This window comes from Nicrophorus vespilloides, unplaced genomic scaffold (genome assembly GCF_001412225.1).
Source record: "Nicrophorus vespilloides isolate i.1.1-1 unplaced genomic scaffold, Nicve_v1.0, whole genome shotgun sequence".
NCBI classification, from domain to species: domain Eukaryota; kingdom Metazoa; phylum Arthropoda; class Insecta; order Coleoptera; family Silphidae; genus Nicrophorus; species Nicrophorus vespilloides.
The window spans coordinates 58,012-70,567 of NW_017097115.1; the positions used below are offsets into that span (position 1 = coordinate 58,012).

Consider the following 12,556-nt stretch of genomic DNA (forward strand, 5'->3'; position numbering starts at 1 on the left):
TTATTTGCTTATACTTTCCATAGAAAAAATATATTGTTTTAACCTAGTTACAAAAAAATGTTATGAATATTATAATAAAGATATATTGTAAATGTAAACATTATTTTAATTTCAAATTGGATTTGATCCAATTTGGATAGATGCGAACTAACCAGAACTAACTTTAATTTCGGTTGGAATTCCAATTTGAATCCAATAATGGCAACCAATTGCACATGCGTGCATTGTCTACGTAATTTGACGTATGACATCCATTGGGGAGTTGTCAAGTGTGTCTATCAGTGTCGGTGTTGGTCGGTGTCTCTGTTTATTGATAATATTGCATTGCAATCAAATAAATTTTTTAGTCAGACCAAGATGACTGACTCTAAATATTTTACTACCACCAAAAAGGGTGAGATTTTTGAACTCAAATCCGAGCTCAACAGTGATAAAAAGGAAAAGAAGAAGGAGGCAGTTAAGAAGGTAACTGGAAATCAATTTCAACAATCACATCCTCCCTTCATCAATGTTTTTTTCCTAATTGCAGGTCATAGCCTCTATGACTGTTGGTAAAGATGTCTCTGCTTTGTTTCCTGATGTTGTCAACTGCATGCAAACTGATAACTTGGAGTTGAAGAAACTGGTTTACCTATATTTGATGAACTATGCAAAATCTCAGCCGGATATGGCCATAATGGCAGTGAATACATTTGTCAAGGATTGTGAGGATCCAAATCCATTGATCAGAGCTTTGGCAGTACGCACAATGGGTTGTATTCGTGTGGATAAAATCACTGAATATTTGTGTGAACCATTAAGGAAATGCTTGAAGGATGAAGATCCTTATGTGAGAAAAACTGCAGCTGTGTGTGTGGCTAAATTGTATGATATTTCTTCTGGTCTTGTTGAGGACCAAGGTTTCTTGGAACAACTGAAAGATTTGTTGAGTGATTCAAATCCTATGGTTGTTGCCAATGCAGTTGCTGCTTTGTCTGAGATCAATGAGAACAGTCCAACTGGAGCTCCATTAGTTGGTATGTTTTATGATTTGATGAGATTTTTTTTGTTATTGTGAAATTATTTTTTCTTTTTAGAATTGAATACCAATACAATCAATAAATTGCTGACTGCTTTAAATGAATGTACTGAATGGGGTCAAGTTTTCATCCTTGATTCCCTTTCAAATTACAGTCCTAAGGACGAACGTGAAGCTCAGAGCATTTGCGAGAGAATCACACCGCGATTAGCTCATGCCAATGCTGCAGTTGTGCTTTCAGCTGTTAAGGTGAGATGATTATGAATATGGCACTAATAAAATCGTTAACTTAATGCGTTGTATTTAGGTTTTAATGAAAATGATGGAAATCTTGGCTGGCGACACCGAGTTTTGCGGGACTTTAAGCAAGAAATTGGCTCCTCCGTTGGTGACTCTGTTGTCTTCGGAGCCCGAGGTCCAATACGTAGCATTGCGCAACATCAATCTGATTGTGCAGAAGAGACCCGACATTCTCAAACATGAAATGAAGGTGTTCTTTGTGAAATACAACGATCCCATCTACGTTAAACTAGAGAAATTGGACATCATGATTCGTTTGGCTTCGCAATCGAATATTGCTCAGGTTTTAAGCGAACTGAAGGAATACGCTACAGAAGTCGATGTTGATTTTGTCAGAAAAGCGGTGCGCGCTATTGGAAGATGCGCTATCAAAGTTGAACCTTCCGCAGAGCGTTGCGTGTCAACTTTGCTCGATTTGATTCAAACGAAGGTAAACTACGTTGTACAAGAAGCCATCGTTGTCATCAAGGATATATTCAGGTAGATCTCTTTTATTTCTATATATCCATAGCAACCAAACAAATGTTTATTTCGAGAAATGTTCGCGTTCGTTTCAACCGCGATTTGCGCGTTTATCATTTACAAATTGATAAACATGTTTTACCCGGAAAACGTTAGGACTTACAATTATGAAAAGCTATTGAAAGATTACAAGCCGGAACCGCTATATCCCGAGGACGATTCTCTGACATCTGCTGTAGGTGATAAGAAACTTGTGGACAGCAGTTGCGTGGATTTAGTGCGTAGGGATTATTTAAATATGTCCAGAGAGAAATCGGTAAAACAAGCTGCAATTGATACGATTCGAAAATATGGCGTTGGTACTTGTGGACCGAGAAGCTTCTTCGGTATATTATCGATAATATAAAATGCATTTGATTTTGAAACAAGAATGTTGGTTTAGGTTCGACGGATTTACATTTAGTTTTAGAAAAGAAGCTAGCTGATATGTACAGCACCGAGTTGGGTTTGGTATACTCTTGCGGCTCATTAACGGTTGGTAGTGTTGTCGGTATGTATTTAATGCCGGATGGTATAGCCGTTGTTGATAAAAACATAAACCAATCGGTTATGGATTCGTTGAAATGTAAACGATGTCGCCTATATTATTACAACACAAACGATGAAGAGGATTTGCGCGTGCTGTTGGAATCTTTGCAAGACCAACTTGATTCTTTCACCTCTAAATACTTGATATTGGAAGGGATTCAAGAGAATACGGGAAGAATTTGTAAGCTGCCGCAGTTGATTGAAGTTGCGAAGCGGTTTAAATTTCGGATAATCCTCGATGAGAGTTTTTCGTTTGGAGTTTTGGGTCCGAACGGCGTCGGAGTTTTAGACTACTACGGTTTGAATCTTGCTGGAAACGTGGATCTGGTCTGCGGTAGTCTTGAATATGCTTTCGGTACGTTGGGTGGTTTCTGCGTGGGTGAAGCTGTAGCCGTCGAGAACCAGTACATACACAGTTTAAGTTTCGTTTATTCCGCTTCGCTCTCCGCGTTTCTCGTCCAGAGTATTCTTTCGAGTTTGGAATTCGTGAAATCGCGTTCGCAGAAATTAAAGTATTTGTCTCGAGAGGTACATGACCGAATGTTTAATCAAAATATGAACATCTTAAGCGATGCGGATTCCCCGTTGAAAGTTTTCAAGGGTTCCGATTCGATGGTAGATATTTGCAGAGAGTCGTATGGTGTTTATATGTTTTCGAGTGCGTTTGGTATCTGCATGAACCTGCGCTACGATATTTGCTTGGATATTGTAGCTAAAGAAAGGCTATTTCAAGCTTTGTGTGTTTTTAAGGAAATATCCCAATAAGTACGAGAGCATTATCAGCACCCTTTGCGAGAATTTAGATACTTTGGATGAGCCCGAGGCGAGGGCTAGTATGGTTTGGATTATCGGGGAATACGCGGAACGTATCGATAACGCTGATGAATTGCTGGACAGCTTCCTCGAAGGATTCGCCGATGAAAATGCCCAGGTTCAACTTCAGTTGCTCACTGCAGTTGTTAAATTATTCTTGAAGAGACCTGCCCACACCCAGGCTTTGGTGCAGCACGTTCTGAGCTTGGCCACTCAAGATTCTGATAACCCCGATCTTCGCGATCGTGGCTTCATTTATTGGAGGTAATTATTTGATTTATTTTTCGTAGCCCTTATTTATATATTTTGTTTGTTTTGTTTAGGTTGTTAAGTACTGATCCAGCTGCCGCCAAAGAAGTGGTACTGGCCGATAAACCGTTGATTTCGGAAGAAACCGATTTGTTGGAACCAACGCTTTTGGATGAACTGATTTGCCACATCTCTTCTTTGGCCAGTGTTTACCACAAGCCACCAACTGCGTTCGTCGAAGGTCGTAGTGCTGGTATTAGGAAGACGTTGCCGATCAGACAAGGATCGACCGAAGAAACTGCTACGGCTACTACTTCGACTACTGCTAACGAGGCGACAGTTATTCCAAGCCAGGACTCTCTGATTGGAGATCTTCTATCCATGGATATTGGTAGTTCAGTTGCCGCTCCTCCTGCTCAAGCTGCGCCCACTTCCAGTAACATCGATTTGTTGGGAGGTGGTTTGGACATATTGCTTGGAGGTGGAGCACCGGATGTCGCGCCTCCACCGGCAAGCAGCAACACTGGATTGTTGGGAGATATTTTCGGTATCAGCTCCAGTCCTACTCTTTACACACCTCCCAAGACATGCTGGCTGCCGGCCGAAAAGGGCAAAGGTCTGGAAATCATGGGTACTTATTCTAGACGAAATGGCCAGATTAGCATGGACTTGACTTTCACTAATAAAGCCATGCAGGCAATGAACGGATTCGCGATACAATTCAACAAGAACAGTTTCGGAATTGCACCGGCTTCTCCTTTAAATATTGGTACTTTGCAACCGTCGCAAAGCTTGGAAACAGGACTGGCTCTGAACACTACCGGACCTGTTCAAAGAATGGATCCATTGATGAATCTTCAAGTTGCCGTTAAGAACAACGTGGACGTGTTTTACTACGCTTGCACGGTACCCATCCAAATTCTCTTCGCCGATGACGGCCAATTGGACAAAAGATTCTTCTTGACCACCTGGAAAGACATTCCAGCCGCCAACGAGATCCAATATACGTTGAACGATGTTAGAGGCACCGCAGACACAATTGCCGCCAAGATGACACACAATAACATCTTCACGATTGCCAAGCGAAATGTGGAAGGACAAGACATGCTCTATCAGTCTTTGAAACTTACAAACAACATCTGGGTTCTACTTGAACTAAAACTGCAGCCTGGTGTTCAGCATGCTACACTCAGCTTGAAAACTAAATCCACTGAAGTGTCTGCTTCAATTTTCCAAGCTTACGATATGATCATGAGAAACGCTTAAGTACGTTAACATTCCCACACAAAAATAATGTAATTTAATTCTCGTTTAACCAAGTGTAATAATTATAATAATGAATAAACAGTTACTCTCACATGCTCTTTATTTTGTTTATCTTTCTTTTATTCATAAAAGAAAACAGAATATGATTTAATTTATTTATTAAATTATACAAAAAAAAGAAACAAACATTGGTTTCTTAATGTTGCTTGCGCCTGAAACTGCATCCTTCGGTCAGACGTGCCTTACCACCAGTGGAAGTGCACAGGATGGTCGAGCACCCTTTGCATGGTACAGCGGATTGGGCATGGGAAAAGATTGTTGAGATGGCATAGCATCCGGGACACTTTACATCCATGAAGAAACTGTTGGGGTGTTGCACCAAACGCTTCTTCTTGTGAGCGCGGCGTTGGCTCTCGGCAGTCGGGTGAAGTAAATCAACAGCAAGAGGCATCTAAAACAATAACAAAATTACATTAAAAACAAACGAAAAACATCAGAACTATGTACTAATGCAAAGACAACGTAAACAAATTTATATTAAAATTGGTTAGGCGGTTAACGCGGTACGTTATATACATGTTGAGACATGTTATGACATGTTGCAATATAAGAAAATATGCTTTTTTCGGTATAAAAAAAAATGTTATCTTTGAATTTTTACAATCCATTAATAAAAACGTTTTATTTGTTGCAATATTTACCTTTAATAGCGTATTTTTAACCACAGCAAACGAAAAATTAGTTCAGTGTACACGTGCTTACAGCTCAATGGCAGCCATGTAAAAGAAAGGCGAATAGGGTGAAACTTGCTGCATTAAGATATTTCAATTCTACCAACTACAGCTTGATTAAATTTCCCTAGATTTAAAGTTGATTGCAAAGTAAACCACTAATTGCATTAGATTTACGATTACTTATATTTATAATAATGCTGGTAATATTTGTTTATAATTGAACTCATTAATAATGTTTACTTTTAAATATTATCTTTCTTTTTAAAATGTTTATTTTTCACATTGTCAACACTGTACGTCAGTAGGCACATGGTTAAGTTTTTAGAAGATTGCTCTGTTTATTTTTGATAGGTTAATGTTGTGAAAATGAAGTTTGAAAAGTTTTTTAATTTGGTTCCCAACAAATTAAAATTTTCCGCATACACTGACGAAGATGTTCTGAAGTTGAGTGTTTTGGAAATCACAGTTCCATCAGCTTATGACCCCATGGGGGTCCCCCGTTACGGGGGTTTATATGATTTACGTTTAGGTAATGCAGTATAAAATGTACTAAGTTTAATTACATTTACAATTAATTCATTTTTCAGGATCTTTTGATAAAAATCCGTGTCTGACATGTAAGAATGTGTTCAACTGTCCAGGACATTTTGGTCATATTCGTTTACCATTGCCTGTAATAAGTCCAATATGGTCTGACGTTTTGCATCATGTTTTAAAGCTAATTTGCTTTGATTGTTACCATTTGCAGATAAGAGGTTTGATATTGTGTAACTTGTTAATACTTGATTATCATAATTGTTAATATTTTAGCTCCTGTTATTGAACTTATCCGAGTTGTGCAAAAAATGATCAATGCTGGAATGATTAATGAAACAGCAGAGTTATCAGATAATATATATAGATGGAAAGGTCTGAAAGATATGACACCAGAGCTGGTGGAGACACTGAGTACCCTAGAAATACAAGCAGATGAAATATTAGCCCATGGAAATGTTCCTTGCAATGCCAATCTGGAATATGTGAAATCAAGTGTCATTTCACAAGTGTTTAATAGAGTTTTAACAGTGAAATGCATTAATTGCTCCAAGAAGTTAATGTCTATAGAGAAAGTAAAATATAGATATATTTTGAAAGATTTTATGAAGTCAGTTGTGCACTTGAACACTGTTGAGATCATGAATATAATGCATAAGGTATGGGATAGTAATAGTGAAGTACTTATGCTGATGATTCCCATTTTGAAAGAAGTCAAATTGGCGTGTCCATTGGACGTTTTCTTCTGCAGAGTAATTCCGGTTATTCCATCAAACGCTAGACCACCAATGAGAACTGGTGACTCGGTTTCTGAGCACAGAAAAAACGATTCGTACATTAAGATTATGAAAAGTTGCATGACTTTGTACTCTTTCATGAAAGCAAAGAAAACTGATATAAGCGAATTGCCGAAACATCTTATGAACTTAATTTCTACGTATAAAAAGGAGAATTTGGCAGTGGAATGTATAAAGGCGTGGGATGAATTGCAGAATGCAGTGAATATGCTTTTGAACAACAACGACACCAGTTTAAAGGCAGTTCTTGAGAAGAAGGCGGGATTACTTAGGAAGAACATGATGGGAAAGCGTGTCAATTACGCTGCACGTTCGGTCATTACGCCTGATCCTAATTTGAATATTGACGAGATTGGGGTACCAGAAGATATCGCTAAAAAGTTAACTTTCAACATGCCAGTTGGACCGCACAATGTCGAAGAAGTTCGCCAGTTGATCCTAAACGGAGTTGATGTTCATCCAGGGTATTGACCAAAATATTAAACTACTTTGTACTTTATTTAATTAATATATCTTTGTAGGGCCATGTACGTGGTATTTGAAAAAACTGGACGTGTTCTAGTTCCAGCTGCTAAAAAAGATAGAGAAAGTTTAGCAAAATGTTTGCTAACCCCTTGTGAGCGACGCGGTTCCGTGAAAGCTGTGCTACGTCATCTCAAGAATGGAGATATGTTATTGATGAATCGTCAACCTACACTTCACAAGCCCAGTATGATGACCCATTACGCGAGGATTTTGAAAAGGGAGAAAACCTTTAGGTTGCATTATGCTAATTGCAAAGCATACAATGCCGATTTCGACGGTGACGAAATTAACGCCCATTTTCCCCAAGATACCATCTCGCAAACTGAATGTAAATTCTTAAGTAAGTCTAAATAGTTCTAAAAGTGGTAAAATCCGAAAAAAATATTAACAAAATATTTATAATTAGGTAATGTTTCGAGTAATTACTTGGTACCAAAAGACGGCACGCCGTTGAGCGGTTTGATTCAGGATCACGTTATTAGCGGCGTGAAAATGACTATTCGAGGAAGATTTTTTTCGAAGTAAGTTTTTTATTGTTACTTTAGATTTGTATTGATTAAAAAATTACTCTTTCATAGGCTAGACTATCAGCAATTAGTGTACGAGGCTTTGTCCGGGCATCGAATTGCAAAAATTAAACTTCTTCCGCCTGCTATTCTCAAGCCGCAGGTTCTTTGGTCTGGAAAGCAGATCCTCTCGACCGTAATATTAAATACCATACCTAAGAATGTTGCGTCCATCACATTGACTGGTAAAAGTAAAATTCCAGCAAACGCGTGGAATCTGCAGGGCGGGAAAAAGTTGTTCGACGATGAGATGGAAATGAGCGAGGCCGAAGTTATAATTAGAAATGGTGAATTGATTGCTGGAATCTTGGATAAAAGTCATTACGGATCATCGGCTTACGGTTTGGTGCATTGCATATACGAGGTTTGATATATAATTTAAATTGATTTCAAATAAATTATCTAAGATGATTGTATTTGTTGCAGCTCTATGGAGGCGATTACGCTATTAAATTGTTATCGTCTTTGTCTCGTATATTTACCGTGTTTTTACAAAGCGAAGGTTTCACACTGGGTGTGAGGGATATTGTGGTATTGAGCGAAGCTGATAAAATCAGGTCTAAGATTATCAAGAAAAGTAGGAAATTAGGCCAAAATATTGTGACAAGTGCTCTCAGTTTATCCGAAGACTTGAAAACAGAAGAAATCGTGGAAATCATCGAGGAGCAAAAAAAATCAAATCCAAAGATTGTATCGATTATTGATAGGCAATATAAAACGACTTTAGATTCGTACACCAATGATATAAACAAGTAAGTTTTATTTATAATTATATTCTATATCTTGATAATAATGAGTTTCTGTTTAATTATAGGGTTTGCTTACCGTCTGGTTTGGTGTACAAGTTCCCGACGAATAATTTGCAATTGATGGTTCAATCTGGTGCGAAAGGTACCACTGTAAATACTATGCAGATTTCTTGTTTGTTAGGCCAAATTGAGTTGGAAGGTAAACGACCACCGATTATGATATCAGGTCGATCATTGCCTAGTTTTCCCGTCACCGAATTTGCGCCAAGAGCAGGTGGTTTTATTGATGGTAGATTCATGACAGGCATTCAACCACAGGAATTCTTTTTCCATTGTATGGCGGGTCGCGAAGGTTTAATCGATACAGCAGTTAAAACCAGTCGAAGTGGTTACTTGCAGAGGTGTTTGATCAAGAGTTTGGAAGGACTGACCATCGCCTACGATTTAACCGTAAGGGATTCCGATGGAAGCGTCATACAGTTCAATTACGGCGAAGACGGAATGGACATATCGAAGGTGCAATTTTTGAACGAAAAGCAGATTCCGTTTTTGGCTGACAATTTCAAAACCATGTGGAACAAAGATTTACTGAAGACGATGAAAGAGGATTTGGACGCGGGCGTTGAGGAGCAGAGAAACCAAGTGAAATTGTACAAGAGCGGAGAGGTCAAAAAAGTGATCGTCGATCCGGTCGCGTCTCGCTACCAACCGGATGTTCATTTCGGAGCTGTGAATGAACGCGTGGACGATCTATTCGAGGGATACTTAAAGAATAAAGATAAGAAAATAAAGAAAAAATTGCAAGATACTTTCTGGTTGAAGGCGATGCGATCACTGGCGTGTCCAGGCGATTCGATTGGGGTGTTGGCCGCTCAATCTATCGGTGAACCTTCCACCCAAATGACACTGAACACTTTCCACTTCGCTGGTAGAGGTGACATGAACGTCACGTTGGGTATTCCAAGGTTGAGAGAAATCTTCATGTACTGCAGTACCGGACAACCCAGTATGGAAGTACCTTTCCTTGAAGGTATCGAGAATTTAGAGCAGGAATCGAAAAAGCTGTGCAAGCAATTGACGCCCGTACGACTTGTCGACGTTCTGGAGAAAATCGACGTCCAGCAGAAGTTGGTCTACGGAACTGTAAGACAGCTGAAGACGGTTTTCAAATTCCATTTCATGCCGTACGAACTGTACAAGGACAAATATTATCTGAAGCCAAAGAAAATTATCAAGTACATGCAAAAGAAATTCCTGTTGCATTTGAATAATGTCATCAAGAGGCACATAAAGTTAGCCATTAAGCATCACAAGTTGTCTGTGGACGAATCTGAGGATGGAAAAGAGAAGCGAACGAAAAAGAAGATCGACGACGACGACGAAGAAATCGATGTGGACGTGGGTCTAGATGACGATGGTCCCGGAGGGAATAATCAAGATAGCAGCGATGAAAGTGACGAGGAAATGGACAAGGAAGATGCTAAGCAGAGTGCCAAGCACACGAAAGAAGATGACGAGAATGAGGAGGAAATGAACGAGGATGAGGAAGATGTTGAAAACATCGATCCTCTTTCCGACGATGAATCGGACGAGGAAAGCGAAAGCAAACAGAAAGGTGGCAACGAGAAGGCATCCAACTGCAACGTAGATAAAGACAATCGATGGTATCAGATCGAAATAATGTTGCCAATTTACGCGAAGCGTATCGACCTGAAGAGCATGTTAAGGGAAGCAGTCCAGAAGGGCGTATTGAATCAGACGAAGGGCATAAAGAGAGCGATGATTTTTGAGGAAAAGGGACGTCTTATGCTGCGAACGGAAGGTCTCAACATGGGCTCCATATACCAGCACTTCCGGTTGCTGGATTTGAACAAGGTATATATCAACGACATAGTCGCGTCTTCAAGAATCTACGGCATCGAAGCTGCTGGAAGGACTTTGGTCAAGGAGGTCAAAGACGTGTTTGGTGTTTACGGAATCACAGTCGATCCAAGACATCTTTCACTTGTTGCCGACTACATGACGCACACAGGAAAATTAAGATCCATGTCGAGAGTTTCCCAACGTTACAATACGAGTATCACTCATCAAATTTCTTACGAGTCGGCGTTACATTTCCTCAAGGATGCAGTGATTAAAGGTACGTAATCAATTGTTTTAAAAATCTTTGTTTTTTTTTTATTTTTAAATATAATAATGAAACAATAACAAAAAGAAAATGCGGTGACAGTCATAAAAATATTTTTTTCTTCAAATTTTAGGTAAAACGGACGACTTGGCTGCGCCGTCCGGTCGCATTATGGTTGGATCGAAGGTCAATTCCGGAACGGGAGTGTTTTCGTTACTTCAGAAGTTGTAAATTAAGAAATAAATATTTTTATGTTATAAAAAAAAACGAAAATCAAAATAATTATGCTGTCATCGTACTGTAGACACCCAAAAGAATCGACACGTGGCAGATGTGAAGTATAGAACTGGAAGCGTTCGTGCTTGGATAGGTGTTCCAACTGTATTCTATGAGAGCGAGTAGAAGGAACGTGAACGGTTTACTGTATTTGGTTGAGAAGGCCAAGTAGAGGAGCGAATGGAAGTACCAGCTGTAGAACTGGTAGTGCAAAGAGCGGGCGCAGACAATGCCGATGAAATTCGTTACGAAGAAGGGTAGAATCATCAGCTGACTTATCTTGTAGAAATTGATGGTAACTTTCTCTTCCGTCTCGCTTTTCAGCTGCTTTTTGCTGACAGCACCGGCCCTGTGTTTGAATTGCCTTTCCAGATTATCCAGAAACTGTTGCTGATCTGCGCTCAGCTCATCTTCCTTCTCCAATTTTTCCTTTTCTTTCTTGCTGCTCTTCAGCGTTTGATTTCTCATTTGCACGATCAGTCCCCTCAGATTCGCGTATGATCGCATGAATCTCCAAATCGGCTTTGCGAATATACCCAAAAGCACCAGGTGCACTGCCAAGAGACTTAAATGGAAAACTTTGTTTTCGAAGATTTCGACGTCTAAAAATCTGTAATTCACGGTCCATTTGTGCTCGAAAACGCGTCCCAAGTCAAAGCTAGCCTTTAGATAGGAATATGGATTGGTATATAAGAACGGAGCACCAAGAATTAACTGAATCACACCACAAATAGCCAAGTTTATGAATGTGTTCAGATGTGAGAGATTTGTTATGTACGCTATAAACAATGCCGGTGCATAAAGAAGTATATTCATCTTAATGGACACAGCAATCGAGAATATGACACTGGCAGTCTTCCATTTTCCATCCAATAGAAAATGCAATGAGAGATAAAAGAAGAAAACTGCAAATGGATCATTGAATAGTCTCAATACGTAAATCGAGTGGATGCGGTATGAAGTAGCCGCACTTAAAATTAATGCGTAACCAGGTACTTTGCAAGTCTTCCTATAAATATCATAAGTGAGATATGTTTGAGCCAAATAGAGTCCCATGAAAATATATTGTGCCAGTCTTATGTTTGTGCCCTGAGAAGTTAAGTAATATAATATGGAGTACAGATAGAGGAATCCAGCTGGATACACACATGGTCCAGTATCACCTAAAACAATCAAACTTCAATTTTTCACATCCACAAATGAAACCGATATTATTTTGTACCTTTTAACTCTGCATAATCCAAAGTACCATTGAGGAATCCTTCAACTTCCTGCATGTAAGCTATCCAGTCGATTTCTGTGTATTTTACATTGCCAACAATATACAAATTGAGGAAAATTTCTCCAACAAATAACAACAAACATACTGGAGTTATGTAGTTTGGATCAAATAGTAGTTTCTTCAATGAGGACACAGAGAACATTTTCTTTTTGCTCCAGGCCCCTACACTGACTAAGTTCCCTTTATTTTTAACCATTTCGGCCCAGATTATTAAAAAAAGAAGAAAGTTGCTATATTATAGGTTATAATTAGATAAAAAATACTATTTA

At 39.1% G+C, this 12,556-nt stretch overlaps 4 protein-coding genes across 4 annotated transcripts; 2 read left to right on the forward strand and 2 right to left on the reverse strand.

The window, feature by feature from the left end:
- The first annotated feature begins 257 nt into the window (after positions 1-257).
- LOC108558979 (AP-1 complex subunit beta-1) lies at positions 258-4,771 on the forward strand. Its single transcript, XM_017916087.1, has 6 exons — positions 258-465; positions 530-1,016; positions 1,077-1,267; positions 1,326-1,798; positions 3,119-3,445; positions 3,505-4,771. Exons 1-6 carry the CDS (start codon positions 358-360, stop codon positions 4,694-4,696), a joined length of 2,778 nt encoding a protein of 925 aa, XP_017771576.1. The 5' UTR covers positions 258-357; the 3' UTR covers positions 4,697-4,771.
- Positions 4,772-4,837: 66 nt separating this feature from the next.
- LOC108558980 (40S ribosomal protein S27) lies at positions 4,838-5,505 on the reverse strand. Its single transcript, XM_017916089.1, has 2 exons — positions 5,398-5,505; positions 4,838-5,147 (listed from the first exon to the last, which is right to left on the reverse strand). Exon 2 carries the CDS (start codon positions 5,145-5,147, stop codon positions 4,893-4,895), a length of 255 nt encoding a protein of 84 aa, XP_017771578.1. The 5' UTR covers positions 5,398-5,505; the 3' UTR covers positions 4,838-4,892.
- Positions 5,506-5,749: 244 nt separating this feature from the next.
- LOC108558977 (DNA-directed RNA polymerase I subunit RPA1) lies at positions 5,750-10,969 on the forward strand. Its single transcript, XM_017916085.1, has 9 exons — positions 5,750-5,959; positions 6,018-6,185; positions 6,241-7,225; positions 7,283-7,626; positions 7,693-7,807; positions 7,865-8,216; positions 8,279-8,604; positions 8,667-10,741; positions 10,863-10,969. Exons 1-9 carry the CDS (start codon positions 5,797-5,799, stop codon positions 10,958-10,960), a joined length of 4,626 nt encoding a protein of 1,541 aa, XP_017771574.1. The 5' UTR covers positions 5,750-5,796; the 3' UTR covers positions 10,961-10,969.
- Positions 10,970-10,993: 24 nt separating this feature from the next.
- Positions 10,994-12,522, reverse strand: LOC108558978 (lethal(2)neighbour of tid protein). Its single transcript, XM_017916086.1, has 2 exons — positions 12,228-12,522; positions 10,994-12,168 (listed from the first exon to the last, which is right to left on the reverse strand). The coding sequence occupies exons 1-2, from the start codon at positions 12,481-12,483 to the stop codon at positions 11,012-11,014; spliced, it is 1,413 nt and encodes a 470-aa protein (XP_017771575.1). The 5' UTR covers positions 12,484-12,522; the 3' UTR covers positions 10,994-11,011.
- Between the last annotated feature and the right edge of the window lie 34 nt (positions 12,523-12,556).

What these genes read in the sequence shown, in the direction of transcription:
- LOC108558979 (XM_017916087.1), top strand. Translation starts at nt 358, where the DNA reads ATGACTGACTCTAAATATTTTACTACCACCAAAAAGGGTGAGATTTTT. An exon ending in AACTGGAGCTCCATTAGTTG is followed by an intron (nt 1,017 to 1,076) that starts GTATGTTTTATG and finishes TTTTCTTTTTAG; the next exon opens with AATTGAATACCAATACAATC. An exon ending in GTCATCAAGGATATATTCAG is followed by an intron (nt 1,799 to 3,118) that starts GTAGATCTCTTT and finishes TGTGTTTTTAAG; the next exon opens with GAAATATCCCAATAAGTACG.
- LOC108558980 (XM_017916089.1), bottom strand. Translation starts at nt 5,147, where the DNA reads ATGCCTCTTGCTGTTGATTTACTTCACCCGACTGCCGAGAGCCAACGC.
- LOC108558977 (XM_017916085.1), top strand. Translation starts at nt 5,797, where the DNA reads ATGAAGTTTGAAAAGTTTTTTAATTTGGTTCCCAACAAATTAAAATTT. An exon ending in CGAGGAAGATTTTTTTCGAA is followed by an intron (nt 7,808 to 7,864) that starts GTAAGTTTTTTA and finishes ACTCTTTCATAG; the next exon opens with GCTAGACTATCAGCAATTAG. An exon ending in CAAGGATGCAGTGATTAAAG is followed by an intron (nt 10,742 to 10,862) that starts GTACGTAATCAA and finishes TTCAAATTTTAG; the next exon opens with GTAAAACGGACGACTTGGCT.
- LOC108558978 (XM_017916086.1), bottom strand. Translation starts at nt 12,483, where the DNA reads ATGGTTAAAAATAAAGGGAACTTAGTCAGTGTAGGGGCCTGGAGCAAA. An exon ending in GGATTATGCAGAGTTAAAAG is followed by an intron (nt 12,169 to 12,227) that starts GTACAAAATAAT and finishes TGATTGTTTTAG; the next exon opens with GTGATACTGGACCATGTGTG.